We start from the raw sequence: 18712 nt of genomic DNA, 5'->3' as shown, positions 1-18712 counted from the left end.
CCTTTATTCTCATATTTTATTTTGTTCTGTTTATGCGACTTTTTAGTAGCTTGTTTTCTAATGTTCAGAGTTGATCTGTTGAGATTCACAGGCTGATTCTTGATGTCTGTGTGTGCCTAACAGAAAGATTCTTTTATCATGTGAAATCCTTTATATTATATTGATAAAGCTGATCTTCTGCTGTAGAATCACAGTTCTGCTGTAATCAATAATGTAAATCTAACTCAGAGATTGGGCTCTAAATGAGTTCAGTGATTCAGGTCAAATAATGATTATGTGAAAACATAACCAACACCTGATCATTTCTCTTTGCTTGTCTGGCTGTTATGACTCAGTTAACTGCCCAAGCAAACTCTAATATTAATAAGGCAAGGGACAAGAGCCCAACTAAAGCAAACACTCATCTCCACGATGGTGGCTTAAAAATTGTGATTTTTCTCCTTTGGTGATTCTGCGTGTTCGTCTATATCGGATGTCCAGAAGACGTCCAAAAAAGACGTCATAAAAACTTTCATTCTGGCCCCTCAGTGGACGTCTTTTCAACCTGAGACAAGACCTCAAAAAGACGTCTTCTGGACGTAATTTGCTCAGTGGGTAATGACAGTAACAGGTCATCTGTGTGAGGGAGTGACAGCGTCAAATCTTGACATCGCTTTAGGTCTATCTGAGTTAACTCAAGACTATGAAATATTAATAGCATGAAACAGAATTAGGGCATTAAGAAGAATCACATAAACACATTAATGTATTGTATATTTATTATTTTAATACACAAAAGATTAACAGGAGTTTCCATCTCTGTCCACTAGATGGCGTAACTAGATTTACTCAAAGTCAAAGCCAGTTCAGAAACAGTGACGAGAATCTGAAGACACTAGTTTTAGAGAAAAGGAAAGTTATGACAATGCACAATGATGACAACTTACCTATAGCAACTTTTAAAAATATATATTCACGAACACTGAGATTAATACTGATATCTGTATAACAGCTGAAAGGCCATACAAGACAAAGACAGTTTTAACTGATATATAAAGATAAAATAAATAAAGCCTATTGTAAATGTTCTGGTGATAACAAGAGGCATCAAACACAATTTGAGAAATAGTGAAATATCTAACTATAATACATTAAATCTGCTCACTAGATTACAGACACAGATTTGTCATTGTTTGTTTCTGTAGCCTTCTTTCAGTTTAGAATGTGAGGCATCATTCTTTAGTGATAATTTAGTTAATATCAAGTGATTAAATTAAAAATACTGTAGATCAGGAAGAATTAAAAATAGTTCAAGTGTTAAGAATAAAGAAATGCAGCAGTTGAAAATGTATTGTTAGTTGGACAACAGAAATGTCAAAGACCTTACTTGTGGTTAAGTGTGCATAACAAGGTTATAAAGTTAGTTTCAGTCTGACAGTAAGTAGCCCAATGGTGAATTGACTGATGTTTCTAGTTTTAATTATTTTTGTTGTTGTTGTTTTTTTTTTTTAGTGGACTCAAATGAAATAAGTTCAAGTGAATAATATGCTCATATAGTTATAAATACAAGTTTATGAATTTAAATGGCAGTCAGACAAATTAAGGCAGTCAATTTCTGCAAATGAAATCAGTTGACGAGTTTTAATAGAGTGCATGGTATTTTTACAGCAACATATGCAATGTAGATTACGGTAAAGAACTGTAAAAATAACAGTCAATTATTGGCAACTTTTTTGCCAGTAATTACCTGTAAATTCACAGGACAATTTTTTTACACTGGTTTTAATTAAGAGAGAGACAGATAAAAACATCCACTACTTCCATTCACCCTGAAATCTACTGGTATTTGGTGGTTATTTAAGAGGGAATTATGGAGAATATGTGAGCAAATCTGTTTATGGTAAATCCACTATTTTAGCAGGAGAGAAAATTGGGATTCTTGCTGAGACGGTCAGAGAACTGCTGACAGAATCAATCAGTTTCTGAATGATGATCACTGCCTCAACATCAGCCACAGGCTAAAATGGAAATGCAAATGCATCAAGTAGTGGTGTCTGAAACATCTAAAAATCTTCTGCTTCTGCTTGTGATGTGATGAGATCTAAAAAAAAATAATAATAATTTTTAAAGTTTCACACAGAGAGACATTTTGTTGTCCAAAAGGTGTGAACAACTCATAACTTGAGTGTGATCTAAATCTAATCTTGATCTTTTAATAACTGAATATGATCAGATGTGTGTATCTCTCTTGATCCAGACAGACAGATTGTGATCCTGATGTTCACTGAGACAGTAAATGTTTCTTACCAGAGGATCAGACGTCTTTCTGCTTCTTCACATGATGGAGGATGATGTTTCTATGAAATGCAGAAAATCATAGATCAGTCACACAATAAATGCATTAAAGGAGATTCACAAAAGACATTGTTCTCATTTAAAAAGATGTAAAAAATGTAATTTTATTTTATTATGATTATGAAGGTGTGAACCCTGCAGACATCAGGCACCTTCTGAAACTGTTCTGACTGAAAGCCCACGTTTTCCAAATCAACATGTGCTAGACTGTCATCTCTGAACACACTGCTGTTTTTTAACCCGGATTCATTTCGTACATGAACCTGACATATAAACGCTACATCTACCACAACCAGGGTAGCGTTTCCCAAAAGCATCGTAAGCCTAAATTGATCGTAGCTCCATTGGTTTTAACTTAAGCTTACGATGCTTTTGGGAAACTCTGCCCAGCACAGGATTATATGATACAACTCTAAAATTGGGTAAATAGAGTAAAAATATGTTACACCCATCTTAACACATATGCATAAATTTGCATATCATTTGCCATCATTGAATGATTATATCAGCATTAAATCAGCCACTGTCTCTCTGAATGTTAATATTTATAGCAACCATAGAGAAACATTGATGAACCCTGAAATAAAAACATGCATTTAGAGATCAGTAAACACACTCAAGTCACCTTTATTTCTATCACCTTAATGCAGATTGTGTTCAGTATTGATTCATTCCGTTGCAGAAATCAATAATTAGTTAATCTATATATCAGCACAGGAGAAAAGAGTGATATCGTCCAGCTCAGTTCGCATATAATGGTGTCAATGCAGGCAGATCAAAAACATTGTTGAATAACAGCAGTATGTGGGAAGAACACAATCCACCAATCAAATCCTATGCTCTAAAAAATGCTGGGTTAAAAAATGACCCAAGCTGCGTTGAAAATTTAACAAACGCCGCGGTTGGGATAAATGTTTGCTCAACCTGCTGGTCAGTTTTATTTAACCCAACTATTGTTTAAATATGATATGATGAATATGGCTAACTCAAAATAGGTTTCTGATCACAGATCTGGTGGATGTCTCCTCTTTTAAGGTGATGAGCTGCACTGAGGACATGCCTGGACGTCTCTTCAAACAGAGTGACACCTGAAGAACACCTGCTGCACATTTGTTTATACCCATGTGTTTCAGTGACGTCATTGTCAGAGCTTCAAGTTTTAGTATTTCTGTTTTGGATTATAATAAAGACTGTTTTTGTTTCTCTAAGGCTTCATTGTGCACTTCTCTATAGCCACTGTTTTGTGACACAAAGCCACTTAAAACATTTTTAGAATGAAAATAGGCGGTGCTTGCTGCCTTTTGACGTCATAGATCCTCACTTTGTAAATCCTGTCGTTCTCTGGGTCTGGTGTCAGTAAAAGATTTTATTGGACTAACAAGGAAGTTTTCAGCTCTAAAACTTACAGGATATTCTTATGAGCTCTTATATATCAAAAGTTCAAGAAAACGTTTGATTTCTCAGTTCATCACCCCTTTAATTGTGATTCCAGGGCACTGCGAACGGCATAGGGAATAAGGGAACATAGATACATCACTTCACAGGAAGTAGAGAGGTAAAATTACCCAACTGTCATTGCGCACCGCGTCACCAGTCAGAACTACGATGGAGCAGAGCTGTTGAAAGAGTTTATACACGGCTCTGCGATGGAGGAATTTACGTTTTGAGCATTCATACATTTTGTTATTATTATACAAACGAAAGTATTACAGTTGCATATTTTATTGTAGGCCTATGAATAGGCATGACAAAATAAAAGTGTTGAAAAGCAGCTGAGGCTCTGTCATTTTTTATTTACCTCATAAGTGTTTATACGGCTGCGGTTGGAAAAGAAAGCGCACAAGATGAGACCCAGACGGTGGATTAAGAATACATTTATACAGTTAACCAAATGAGAAATTATTTTCATATGGCATGAGAGTTACAGCTTCAAATCTGTTAAGAGTCCATTTTAAATTCGAAAGTAAATTATAATATCTATTTATTTATGTTATATCATAATCTGTGCGACACCATCGTTGACTTTCTTTGATGACGTTTGCAGGGCATTTCAAATGAGTGATTATTGTCAGCGAAATCCACTTCAACGGATATACCGTGCTCAGGGAGTATAGGGATCAGTGAACACTGCGTAGGGACCCTGTCGAATGAAACGCAGCTAATGACTGATTGAAAGACACATTATATAGGCCGGGTTAACAATGTAATTGTGCACAGGTGGATATGATCAGTGATGATGAGTCCAGGCAAAGGATTATGGGGGATGAAGTCCATGAATGAGTGGCAATGGTCTGGGGTGGAGTGCCCTCTTTTTATATATATATATATATATATATATATATATATATATATATATATATATATAAATATTCATACATACATATTTAAGGTGCTTGTTTTGGCAGCTGGGGTAGCTTCACTCATACTGTACCCTACACTCTAAAAAATGCTGGGTTAAAAACAACCCAAGTTGGGTTGAAAATGGACAAACCCAGCAATTGGGTTGTTTTAACCCAGCGGTAGGGTTAAATGTTTGCCCAACCTGCTGGGTAGTTTTATTTAAACCAACTATTGTTTAAAAATTGCTATATGGCTAGCTTAAAATGAACCCAAAATAGTTGGGAAATTAAAAACCAGATGTAATTAGAGGCAACAATAATAGACAAAATGTGAATGTTTATTAATAAGCTTTAATATTTTATTAATATAAATTTAATAGTTCAATAGCTTATTAATATAAATTTATTAATAAGCAATTGAATAAATGTTTATTGTTTAAGAATTATTAATTGAACATTAATAAATGTTCATTTCCAACATACTTTGGGTTAATTTTAATTAAGCAATACAGTAATTTTTAAACAATAGTTGAAGTTAAATAAAACTACCCAGCAGGTTGGGCAAACATTTAACCCTACCACTGGGTTAAAACAACCCAATTGCTGGGTTTGTCCATTTTCAACCCAACTTGGGTTGTTTTTAACCCAGCATTTTTTAGAGTGTAGTTATAATAATACTTTAATTTCATTTACCATTTTGTATTCAGTAGTTTCTGTGTTTCTTGGTTTCAGTTTCCTGCTTCCTAGCTTTGTTGTCATGGACATGTATTAATCTCAGATGTTAAATCCCAGACGAGAAATCTTGAGACAGAAAAAAATGACACATATTTTCAGATATGCTTTCAGTTATACCTTATTTGTGAAACTATACAGTGCACTGAATTAGTGTTTAAACCACAGGATGACTTCGGTATGAATTTGAAAAACTTCCCTCACAAAACACTCCATTCACACGTGAAACTCTCTCAAACTCAACTTTCTGATGCTTTATGAAATTCAATGAGGAGAAAACATATTCCTCACAATAAGAATCACAAACATCAAAAGTACAAAATCTCCAGCATTAACTGTAGCAATAATGACTCATCTTCAATAACAAGCAAGGCTAAAACAACCTTACAACCGCACACTCTCAACACAGAAATACACACAGAAACCCACAGACCCCGAACAAGAGAGATGGAAGTGGCAAACACTTCCTTAACTTCCTGTGTGTGTGTGTGCAAAATTTTTTTTTGCAAATCTCTAAACATATTCTCTCTCACTAAAACACACTGTGATGAACTTGTGTCATGATAAACACAAGCTGCAAAAGATAAACTTCAACACAGTTGTCATCATTTACACACAACAGCTCTAAATTGTTCACTCTTGTTTCTAATGATGTGATCAAACCAACTGAATGAAATATGAGCCGTTCAGAAGAGAGCAGAGGAGAACTGATGATGATGAGAACAATCTGAGAGAGAGGAGGAGCAAGGTGTTAGAATGTGGTCAAGAGAATTTTTCTCATTTCCTGTAATGTGAACACAGTGACAGTAGCAGGTTTATAACACACACAACCACACCTCCTTAGTTTCAATTGGACACAGTTTTTCACTTTTCAACGGAGCCATTTTATGAAACTCAAAATTCAATCAGCACAGCATCAGCACAGATCTCAGAGCTGCAGTGGATGTTTCCTCTTTTCTGCTCATCACAAGGTGATTAAAACACTTTTATATTTATTTTGTGAAGTTTTTATTCATTCATTCATTCACTCTAAAAATGCTGGGTTTAAAACAAACCCAGTGATTGGGTTGTTTTAACCCAGCGGTTGAGTTAAATGTTTGTCCAACATGCTGGTTAGTTTTATTTAACTCAACTATTGTTTAATAATTACTGTACTGCTTGTTTAAAATTAACCCAAAATATGTTGGAAATTAACATTTATCAATATGTTTAATAAATTAACACATTTTTAACAAATTTAATAAATAATAATTAAACAATAAACATTTATTAAATAGTTTATTAATAAATGTTCACCTTTTGATTATTATTATTGCCTCTAGTTTGAAATGTCAAAAAATACACTTTAAATATCTGACCAGTGGCAACACGGCAGAGATAGTAATAACATATTATATGATATAATAATAACAACAACAAAAACAACTATTTGGTGGCTGTGGGACCTGTTATCGGACTTATTTCATATGTGAACAAAAAGGCTTGTGGTTCTTATAGAAAGAGCATTAAAGAAGTTTTAGAAGCTCTAACACCTGAATGTAGAAACATGTTTTATCTGGAAGTGTTTTATTGCTGAACTGGAACTGATGAAGTGTAATTTACTGTCATGTTGTGATGAGAAGAGATGAAAGTTCTGGATCTGATTATCAGTGTTGATCTTGTGTAAATGAAGACAGAATGATGTTCTGCTGAAAGAGATCTGTGTTCATGTGAACTAAAAGTGAACTAACTAAACTCTGTGTGTGATTAAACAGATTCAGAGAGATTCAGAGAGAGAAACGGAGACACAAACCAGTGGATCACGAGAGAGAAGAGGACTGAGACTTGTTAGATGTGGCAGTATGGGGAAAATAAAGCCATACTGTGAGTGTTTGATCATTACTGAACTTCAATTCTTCATCACATTTTAGTCTTGCTAGACTTTCTATTCAGATTCATCAGACTTTCTGCACTTATAGATTATTGAATCTTTTCACAGTTGTGTGATTAACCAGATATGTTTCTGATTAGAACAATATCTCATAAATTCAATATATTTGTGATTTCTAGTCTCTTGTGATCCAGACGGGCCTGCAAAGTTTCTTTCAGATTCTCACATAAAGCCCTTCATCAGTGACATCCAGCCAGCAGGGATCATCAAGACTGCAGTCTGTTCTTCTGCCTTCTAAAAACATTTACATTTATCACTCATCTTTTCACCATATTCTACACTCTTAGAAGAAAAGGTTCTATATAGAACCAAAAAAGGTTCTATCAGGCGCTTCATATATGGAACCCCAAAGAACCTTTTTTTCTAAGAGTGTAAATTATTCTGTTTCTCTAGATTAGAAAGAAGAAACAGTAAATGAGTGAATAATTGATGTTCTTACCAGAGACTGTATTTCTGTGTTCATCTGTTAGCTGATTATGTGTCATATCTCTATAATCTCTAATAAAAATAAAAAATAAAATCATGGATCAGTCATTTAATGTGTCTCTCATAATACATTTAGATTATAAACACTACTGAAATATCTGAAATAGATGAATATGAAAACATTCACTGTAAAAAATTATTTTTGCGACGATGACAAAAATCCAGATTGATTCAAATTAAGGCAGCATTAATGCAGGTTAACCAAAAAACCTGAAAAACAAAAACCTGCTGTGATTATGAGTTAACTTGCCTGCATGGTCAACATCTTTCATCTGATTATTCAGGACAAAGTCTCAGTTTATTTCCCATCAGACACTGTTGTTTCCTAAAGTACTTCAGGGTTTGATCTACAGGTTAGTTTTACACCACAAATAAGAGTGTTTCACCCTAATAAACGCCATCATCAGCTGAACATTTAATCCTCTCTCATTAAACGCCTGATTAACATCAGCAGCTCATTAGAGACTTTAACAGACGAACTGAAGCTGATCAGAAGAGATCAATTCTAAATACTGCAGTTTACATTATATATTAAATGCTATTTACTTTTTTTTTTTTTAAATATGAATCCATTTTTTAGCTTAAGTTAACTTCTGACATTTCTCACAAGATTCAAAATCATTATTACTTGTGAGTTGAAAAAATACCAAAACAATATAACTTGCATTAAATAGACGAATTTAAGTCATTACAAATAAATTGTCTCATATGTATTTCACTGGAGGTTTTTGTTCAGAGACGGTGAAGAGAAATCAGAGATCTGATCTGAAGCTGAATGAGGATCATCATGTCACAGAAACTCACTGACACATTTCATGTATATAATATGTTTCGTAATCATGAAGATGACAAAACATCAGTTAAAAGCAAAATGACATCACTCCCCTTTTATCCATTTGACTTTCATGAAATAAACTATTAAAACACACTTTTCACGCTCTGACTTATTTTTTTCTCCACATTTTCCAACATTCTGAATGTTTGTTCTGGAGATCAGCATTGTCTTCTTCTCCATATCATGGTTTAATTACACTTTACTATATATTCGCAAAGAATTGTAATAATATTTCACAATATTAATGTTTTTACTGTATTTTTGATTAAATAAATGCAGCATTGGTGAGCAGAAGAGACTCTTTCTAAAACATTAAAGGTGCCCTAGAATGAAAAATTGAATTTACCTCAGCATAGTTGAACAAGAGTTCAGTACATGGAAATGACATACAGTGAGTTCTCAAACTCCATTGTTTCCTCCTTCTTATGTAAATCTCATTTGTTTAAAAGACCTCCGAAGAACAGGCGAATCTCAACATAACACGACTGATATTAATGATATTAACAACTGATTAATATGTACGCCCCCGATATTTGCATATGCCAGCTCATGTTCAAGGCATTAGACAAGGCAGTATTAACGTCTGGATCTGTGCACAGCTGAATCATCAGACTAGGTAAGCAAGTAAGAACAACAGTGAAAAATGCAACCTGGTCTCATGATGAAAACATACCCGTGGGCACGCGAGTCGCAAAATACGTACCTATGCGTACATCGCGCTGCAGTTTCAATGCGAAATGTCCATTGAGCGGCGCTAAAAGCATGTTCGTTTTTTGGGGGGTTTTTTTTTGCCGGAGCAGATAATAGGGTGAATGCAATATGTTTTTATGACGTTGCTTTTTAGATGAATCGCCGCGGTTCTTGATTTGACATTTGCGCTCCGTTGCGTTTTAAAATAACGTCCCACCGACGCTACGCCTAAACCTACCCGATAGCGTTAACAAAAGCAAACATGAGATAAGAAGCGTCCGCGATCGTATACCGGTTTTTCCAGCTCGTTTAGATCTCTCTTTGAGCTCTTTTTTTGCCGTCCGTCACTCGCCTTTCGCAGGATTCGTACCCAGGCAGGGGGACTCCTCGTCGTAAGTCCAACTCCGTATCGGCTGAGCTACCGAGCAAGCTGGTTACGGCCAAAAAAGTGACACATATAGAGCCGGTCAAGCGATGCAAAGTCCAAAGTACGTTCGTTTATAAATCGGGCACTCTGGTAAAAAGCGTTTTGAAGTCGTAACATAATATTGCGTGAGGAGACGTCAAAACAAGTCTTTACTCATCCATAATCCGACCCCGGGCGTCATCGAGACCGTGTGTGAAAACGAGCCAAAGCGCTTAGTGACGTTTTACCGCCTCTAGCGTTCCTTTCTGTCGGAAACTACAGTGAGACGTACGCGTCGGTAAATAATTTTGTGACTCTTGAAAACGTGCCCACGGGTACGTCTCTCGTATGAGACCAGGTTGGAAAAATGGCAGATGGAGCAATAATAACTGACATGATCCATGATATCATGATATTTTTAGTGATATTTGTAAATTGTCTTTCTAAATGTTTCGTTAGCATGTTGCTAATGTACTGTTAAATGTGGTTAAAGTTACCATCGTTTATTACTGTGTTCACGGAGACAAGAGCCGTCACTATTTTCATTATTAAACACTTGCAGTCTGTATAATTCATAAACACAACTTCATTCTTTATAAATCTCTCCAACAGTGTGTAATGTTAGCTTTAGCCACGGAGCACTATCAAACTCATTCAGAATCAAATGTAAACATCCAAATAAATACTGTACTCACATGATCCGATGTATGCGTGCAGTATGCATGACGAACAGTTTGGAAAGATCCATTTTGGGGGTTATATTAGCTGTATGAACTGTGTTTATGCAATGATAGAGTCGTGAGCTCGGGGGCGGAGAGCACGAGCATTTAAAGGGGAAGCGCACTGAATCTGCGCATTTATAATAATGCCCCAAAAATTTAATAATAAAAAATATATGGGGTATTTTAAGCTGAAACTTCACAGACACATTCAGGGGACACCTTAGACCAGGGGTAGGCAAGTTCGGTCCTAGAGAGCCGCTGTCCTGCTGAGTTTAGCTCCAACCTTAATCAAACACATCAAGCTCTTCAGGATTACTAAGGCTAAAGGCAGCTGAAGGGATTTTTTCAGGGTTGGAGCTAAACTCTGCAGGACAGCGGCTCTCTAGGACCGAACTTGCCTACCCCTGCCTTAGACTTATATTACATCAAAGCGTTCTATGGCACCTTTAAGAATATCCTGTAAGTTTTAGAGCTGAAAACTTCCTTGTTAGTCCAATAAAAGCTTTAATTGACACCAACAATGGTGATTAAATTATAGAAAGAAAGCGATCAAAGAAAGCTCCCCTTGTAATCGTTGAAGCAGTGCTCAGAATTCAGCCCAAACCCAGAGTTCTTCCTGTATCTTGGGAACTGGAACCAGCCGAGAGCGAGGAATGGGGTATATATATATCTTCTCATTCTACAATATTTGATTAAATTGCTGACAGAGACTCCTCCCATCAGCCAATCACTGAGGTCATAGTCCATAGCGACGAGGTCAACCCCGCCCTTTCTCTTAGCTTAAGACTTTTCTCTATTCATTAGTAAAAGCTGGTCTCAGCAGATTTGTGAATAGGTTTTAAGAGAAAACTCTAAGCTAAGAACTTTTACTGATATTTTACAGTATATAGAAGAACTCTTAGTGGCCAGATAAAGTGTTTTGTGAATAAAGCTCCTGAACATTACTGTCAATCCTCACAATGACTATAATAACACATTTACTTCATGATTGTTGAACTGAACTGAGAAGAAAATAAAACTCAAACACCTGCAGCTTCAGGTTCAAGACGGTGAAGAGAAATATGAGAAACAGAGACATGAAGCTGATGAAGATCATCATGTTTCACACTGTAACCTCATCACAACTGATGGTTATGGTATTATTTAACCATCTAAACCAAACCTCAATCTGTGTGTTATCAGTTAATGATGAAGGGTTTAAACAGCAGAAACAGAACAACATTTACAGCTTCAGCATCAGTCACTGGATCTGATACAGGATCAGGATCTTCTATCACTGAACAATAAAACAAACAAACAAAAATATGGTCTAAAATATAGTTATTTCTAGTGGCTGAGCAACTGTTTTTCAACCTCATAGTCATTTGAGTCATGTAAACTTCATTCTGTAATGTGTGGTTTGGTGGTTTGGTCTCTTTCATAAACTCTCTCACTCCCACATGAAGATCATCGTCATCAGCAGAGGTGTCAGACCTGCAGCGGATTTTTACTCTCTTCAGATCATCACTGTCACAGACACGTCAGGCTCCACCGCTCACCAATCACAGCACACACAATCACCAGAGTACTGATCACAGACACCTGCACCTCATCACTGCCAGCATAAAGAGCACTCACACACACCACTCGATGTCCGGTCTCATTTGCATTAACTTACCTGTATGCTTACCTTAAGGACTCCCCGCGATCTACTTGCCTGTCTCCAAGAATCTCCTCGTGTGTTCTCTCCTCTCTGTGTGAGTGCTCCGTATCTCCAGTGTCTCCTTCGTCTCCAGTTCCAAGGTCTCCGGTATCTGAAAACCACAAAAGAACTCTGTTATCATCCTCCATCTCAAGAACCTGCTCAACTTTAAAAAATAATAAAACCATGGATCAGTCATTAATGCATTACAAGGAGTCTCACTTTATACATTTAGATTATATAAACACTACTGAAAAATCTGAAGTATGAATATGAAAACACTCACTGTAAAAAATATTGTTGTATTTTAGTGTTTAATGTTGTTTTGCTGTGAAGAGACAAAAAAAAAAAACAAGTTTTAGATTAAAAGATCAGATTAAACTTAAAATGAAGGCAGCATGAGCACTTTAAGTTGAAACAATATATTATTTGTTATTCTAATGTTGAACTAATTATAGCAGTATTTTTACAGTGTTGCAGTAGTGTCACATTCAGCTTCTGTTGATGAGTCACCTGTTAAAAAAACCCCAAAACCCTCCCTGCTGTGACTGTGAGGAAACTTGCATTGCTCTGATCTGTGGCTGTCACGTGGGTGTTCAGGACATGTCTCAAAATGTATTTCCCATCAGACACTGTTGTTTCCTAAAGCATTTCAACCCTGCGTTCCATTCGGAAGGGCTCATCCCTATGCCCTAATCCCTTCAAAGGGTTTACCCTCCGGAGTGAGAGCTTCGAAGGGATGAAGGGTGAAGGGATCAAAAAAACTCTTTTTTTTTGGAACGCACTTCAGCGTCATCTTAACGAGACGATCAAGGAGGAGTAGATTGTGCAAGCTGCGCCCTATGTTTAACGTTAGTTTATTTATTTATTTATTTTAGGTTTATCGCATGTAGGCTATATTGTATATATGTATTTTAAACATTTGAATGGACTGATAAAGGGAGCTGTAAAGTTTTTTTGTTGAAGTACAATGTCGTTTTGACCATAAAAATATTATACATACCTTTATAGTTAAAATCGAACTCCTAGCCTCCTGTACCCATTCTGTGACGTCAAACTTCCCTGTGCAAAGGATCATGGGGGCCAGAAGTGTCCATCAGTTGTTCCCTTCGAAATCCTTCATTCCAAAGGGCCCTTTGAAGTGGCCAGTTTTGAGCACTTCGGTTTGGAATGACCCTTCAATATGGCGGCCATGATTATTTTCACTCCGAAGTGCCCTTCGGAGGGCGATATATCCCGTTTGGAACACACCGCAAGTCTTTTTCAGAGTGTTTTAAGCTGATAAACTTCAGCTGCACATTTAATCATCTCTCATTAAACAGTTACCTTAAATAAATGGCTATCTACTATTTAAAGCAGTTGATACAACTTCTGATATTTTTACACATAATTCAAAATCACCGTTATTGTGACGTAATAAAAAAAATATCATTAAATTAATTTGCAGCAATGTAACTTGCTTTAAATAGATACATTTAAGTCATCAAGTCACAAATAAAGAGTCTCATGTATTTTCACTGGAGGTTTTGAAATCAGAGATCAGATCTGAAGCTGAATGAGGATCAGAAACTCTCTGACACATTTCATGTATATAATATGTTTCATCATCATCATGATGACAAAACATCATTTAAAGCAAAATGAAATCACTCCACTTCTGACCATTTGACTTTCATGAAAAACTTGAAAAAATCTGACATTGAACATCTGCAGCGTCTTCTTCTCCATATCATGTTTTAATAACATTCTGTGCTGGAGGTTTTTTTTTTAAATGGTAAAGATGTGTTTAGTTGCTTTGTACAAAAAACAATTTCAGTTTCATCACATTGAAGTGACGGATTCATCTTCAGAAACAGTTTTAACATCGATCACAAACGTTTGAAACAAGAAACTCTTGTTTGCTCAACTTGATTTTAGTCACTTTGTTCACAAAATATAGTCAGTGTCTTGTACATTTACTCTGATTTAAAGAGATTCTGCACACAATGTCATACAGTCTGATGAACTCAAACACTGATGTGGTGAATAGCGCCATCTAGAGCAAAATAATAGAAACTACAATTTGAAAGTCATGAACGGCTCACATTGTTCACATGTACAGTGATGATTATGAATCACCAACACAAGAGTTTAAAATGTCTGTTCAAACAAATTCACTTTCTAACATGCAAGAATCAAATCAGTTGTCCAGCAGTCTGATATTTCTTCCAGATTTGGTCAGCTCCATTTTAATCATTTTTTATTAGTCAAACACGATTGGCTCAGAGTACTAAGGGCATGGAGGGCTTATTTTTCAAGCATTAGAAATAAATATGCAAATCACTATATATATTATTATGTCTTTACAGCCAGAGATGAGCACAAATGCAGGAAAATGTCTATAAAAATACAAAATACCTGTTTAAACACATTAAAATAAAATACAAAAATGTATCAAAATACAAATAAAGCTGCAAAATAGGCTGAAATCTTTCTGGATCTGGTCTGAACACAAAGATCATCTTACAGCTGCTTACAAACGTTTGTTATTTCACATCTTCACTTCCTCTGCACAATATAAGAAATGAACATCTCTCAACAGTTATATACTATTTTATATCTAATGACTGACTAGTAATCAAATGAGATCATGATCACGTGTTTCAGTGTGTCATACAGTGAAGTGTCGCTCTCTGCTGGAGATCTTCAGCATTACAGCAGATCAACAGATGAGAGAAGATCACATGAAGGTGATGCAGTTGTTCTTTGAGCACATTTTTATACACATATAAATAAAAAGAAATGAATCAAGGATCATGGATTATCTGAAATAAAGGCCTTGAGTTTGCAGTGTTGTGCCTTCTAGTGGACAAAGATGATAACAGCAACTATGGTGCTTTTTCATTAGAGAAAACTGCTACAGAGAATTTATTGCCTGGATCTCATGAATTAAGGATGAAGCGATGACTTTTTTCTACTGTGTAGATAAGTTATGTTTAAATAAACTTTAATTTAAGTAAAATATTCATTCAGTAATTAAGTACCTGCAGTATAATGCAATATTAATATTGTTAAACTGTTCATTGTAAATTGTTTATAACACCTTCAATTCTATTGAATGCAAGTTACATTTTGCATGTTTCTCTTATTTAAAGGTAATCTGAGTAACTTTTTAAAAACAAAACTGCATGTATTTTGCAGGAGAACATTGTTTTGGTTGTGCTTCAGCTCTGTGTGAATGAATATGATTATCATACTGATCATATATCATTAGATGGAAAGGATCTCAAGCTGAAGACGTTACTGTAGTTTCACCCATTAATAGATACAGTATTTCCTTGAGAATAACAACTCCATATGTGGAAACTAATTTCACACACTTTTAACCAGAGCACCAACATTAGTCTAACAGGTTCACTCAAGCATAACCAGCATTAATCCTGCTGATCTGAGGTCAGTTAGCGCGGTAAACGCAGTCAGTCGGTCAGCAGACAGTCAGATGGAGGGGCTGTGAGTGTGAGAGCTGAACCCGTGACGGTCATGAGAACTTCTCAAGGGCTTTCAGAGCCGCTCTGAACCTCAGCAGATCCACAGTCACAGCAGACGCTCTCACAATCACAGGTAAGATACGACTCTCTTCCACTAACTCATTTACTCTAGATCTGCTGCAGAGATCATGTCACGTGTGTGTTATACTGTAGATTAGTGTGAAAACACAAGAAATTTATATTTGAACTGGAACAATGACTAGATTATGAGTGAATTAAAAAAAAAAATGTCCAGGTTATAATTTACCCTAAAATCAAAATAAATAATTATTAATAATAAAAATTGCATTAAGGTTCTTTTGCATTGTGACATTATTAACATCCCTAAATTATCGTTTGTAATGTTACACTTTATTTTTTACCAAAAAAAATGGTATTATTTATTGTAATGCCTTTATGCATATTTTATAATAAAAAACCATGCACTTATTTATTTAATGTAAAAAGTTATTATATTACAATAATGAAAATTAAAAGAACTGAATCGAAAATAAAAAAAAAATGGTAACACTTTATTTTACGGTGTCATTGTTACACGTTACATGTAGTTACTATTGTAACAACTATAAATAATGCATAATTACATGCAACTAACCCTAAACCAAACCAAAACCATATCCTAACCCTATAGTAAATACATGAATCTATTTAATATTACTCAGTACTTAAATGTATAATTACAGTGTAACAATGACACCTTAAAATAAAGTGTAACCCTTTAATTTACTTAATTGTTCTTAAATAACTACAGAGTTCTAATTAACTACATGTACTTACTATAGTTAGGGTTTGATTTAGGGTTAGTTACTTGTAATTATTCATAATTTACTGTTATTACTATAGTAAGTGCATGTAATAACTTGTAACTGCGTCACAAAAAATATATATTAACAGTATGGAAAACATGCTTAATTTTTATTAATTTTCATAGGGGGTTTGGTCTGGTCGTGTTTTCCTGAGATTGATCTCTGTTTTCATGAATCCATATCTCACTGTATATACTGTGATGATGAACGACTGCAGTGTTCCTCATATCTCAGTGTTCTTGTTGTTTTCAGTGTTTGACGATCATGTCTTACGGTGGATCAGGTTCAGTGTCTCGAGGAGAATTCAGTGTTCATTTCTCCAGCAGACGAGGAACAGGATTCATCCGAGCTGAAGAGTGAGTGAAGATTTACATAAACACCTGCTTCAAACTACAGATACACTCCATCTAATGTGTGTGTGTGTGTGTGTGTGTGTGTGTGTGTGTGTGTGTGTGTGTGTGTGTGTGTGTAGGGCGGCAGGAATCGCGTTACTGGCCGTGATCCTCACAGCGCTGCTCATTCTAGGATGCTGGTACTACCGCCGACGGGGCGGATACAAGATGATCCGGGTGAGTCATGTGACAATGATATCATAATGAGAGCAGCAAAAAGAGCTCAAACAGTAGATGATGATGGTCATGGGTCTGTGATAATTTATACCTTAATCATGATGCAAATCACTTTGCATTAATGCATCTGCCAAATGCATGAATCAGCTGTCATAATAAGATGCTGGACTTCTCAATTAGGATTTCCAGCTGTGATGAGTGTGGGATCAGATCATGTGACTCTTACCTCTCAGGTGTGTTTGTGTTACAGAGTGGACGAGGCAACGGTCAGTCGTGGAGAGAGATGATGAGGACGGGTCAGCACAGCGAGTCCGGATCCGGGGAGGAAAACAAAGTGGCCTTGAATGAATTCAGCAACCTGCAACCAGCGGTACAAAACACACACACACACACACACACACACACACACACACACACACACACATTTTATATATATGATATTTCACCTGTTTATTACTGTTTATTGCTTATTTCTTAATGTGCATCTCTTTAGGCAATCAGTCTTTTATTTAGATTTTAAATAACATTTTTGTATCCGTTTTTCCAGTCCTTAAAGAACAAATCAGAGTTTTTCCTTCTGCCACATTTAGTTTCAGAGAATAACCAAGCTCTTATTACCCAGAATTCCAGAGGGGATAAAGGAGGCATGTGACCAGCTGCAGGGCAGAAAGACCTTTAGTTTGCGTCATTAGTGATGCGAGGATTACAAACGACTGGAGCGTGTGTGTGTGTGTGTGTGTGTGTGTGTGTGTGTGTGTGTGTGTGTGTGAGCTGCTGGTTCTCATGAACACTACTGCTGCTGTACATCGACCTCTATAACTACAAACCAATGTTCTTAAAATGTTCCTCACAATAAGCAAAAAATGGTCTTTTCAGAACTGATCACTGAAAAGTTCTTTGAGGAACCCAAAATGGCTCTTCTATGGCATCGCTGCAAAAAAACAACCCCTTTTTGAACCTTTATTCCTAAGCATGAAGAGTTTAAACCAAATCACAGTTATCATCTGAAGTGTTTTTGCATTTGTACACATTTGGACAAAAGCATCTGATGATGGTAATTAGTTTTATGTAGTTCCCTCTTCTTCAGTTTTGTTTACTTACAGATGTTGGCGTCTCTCCTCTCTTCTAGATTCCCAACGCTCCTCCAGCCTATGAGAAGATCGTCTCCGGACCGTCACCTCCTCCTTACTCACCATGAAATCAGATCCTAAAGAAGAATCTGTGGAAATCTGTAATGTTTGGGATGAACAGTCACATGACAGAAGTAATGCATCTCAACACCTGATCCTGAGGATTCTTACCAAAGCTTGAGGACTGGAAATCTCTGACACTAAAGTGCTTTTTTGAGTTTAAATAAAGTTCTAGTTTAGTTCAAGGTATAAATGTTTTAATGTCAGGAGTATTGCCTTCTGTTACGGATGATTTACTTTTAAACTATAATCCTTTTCAAACATGTATTTCTTTTCCAAGTGTATCATTGTAAAGGTGAACAACAGTAATGAAACTTGTACCTACATATTCCTCGAGCAGCGGGAAATCTCTGACTCGGGTATACGAGACAAGCTACGTTTCTATGAGGAGATGCTGAGCTTCTTATGCAGTGAACGGCATCACTGCACTGTGCAAACTGTTCAATAAAACATTAATGTAAAGCA

General features: G+C 36.0%; 1 protein-coding gene across 1 annotated transcript; it reads left to right on the top strand.

The window, feature by feature from the left end:
• The first annotated feature begins 15656 nt into the window (after positions 1-15656).
• mlana (melan-A) lies at positions 15657-18712 on the top strand. Its single transcript, XM_048167565.1, has 5 exons — positions 15657-15755; positions 16741-16844; positions 16961-17057; positions 17308-17427; positions 18187-18712. The coding sequence occupies exons 2-5, from the start codon at positions 16753-16755 to the stop codon at positions 18253-18255; spliced, it is 378 nt and encodes a 125-aa protein (XP_048023522.1). The 5' UTR covers positions 15657-15755; positions 16741-16752; the 3' UTR covers positions 18256-18712.

The sequence above is a fragment of the Megalobrama amblycephala genome, linkage group LG18, assembly GCF_018812025.1.
Source record: "Megalobrama amblycephala isolate DHTTF-2021 linkage group LG18, ASM1881202v1, whole genome shotgun sequence".
Lineage (NCBI taxonomy): Eukaryota > Metazoa > Chordata > Actinopteri > Cypriniformes > Xenocyprididae > Megalobrama > Megalobrama amblycephala.
This window is presented reverse-complemented; position numbering and strand designations above follow the sequence as displayed.

Coding starts and splice junctions, on each gene's coding strand:
- mlana (XM_048167565.1), top strand. CDS start 16,753: ATGTCTTACGGTGGATCAGGTTCAGTGTCTCGAGGAGAATTCAGTGTT. Junction 16,845..16,960: donor GGATTCATCCGAGCTGAAGA/GTGAGTGAAGAT, acceptor GTGTGTGTGTAG/GGCGGCAGGAATCGCGTTAC. Junction 17,428..18,186: donor TCAGCAACCTGCAACCAGCG/GTACAAAACACA, acceptor CCTCTCTTCTAG/ATTCCCAACGCTCCTCCAGC.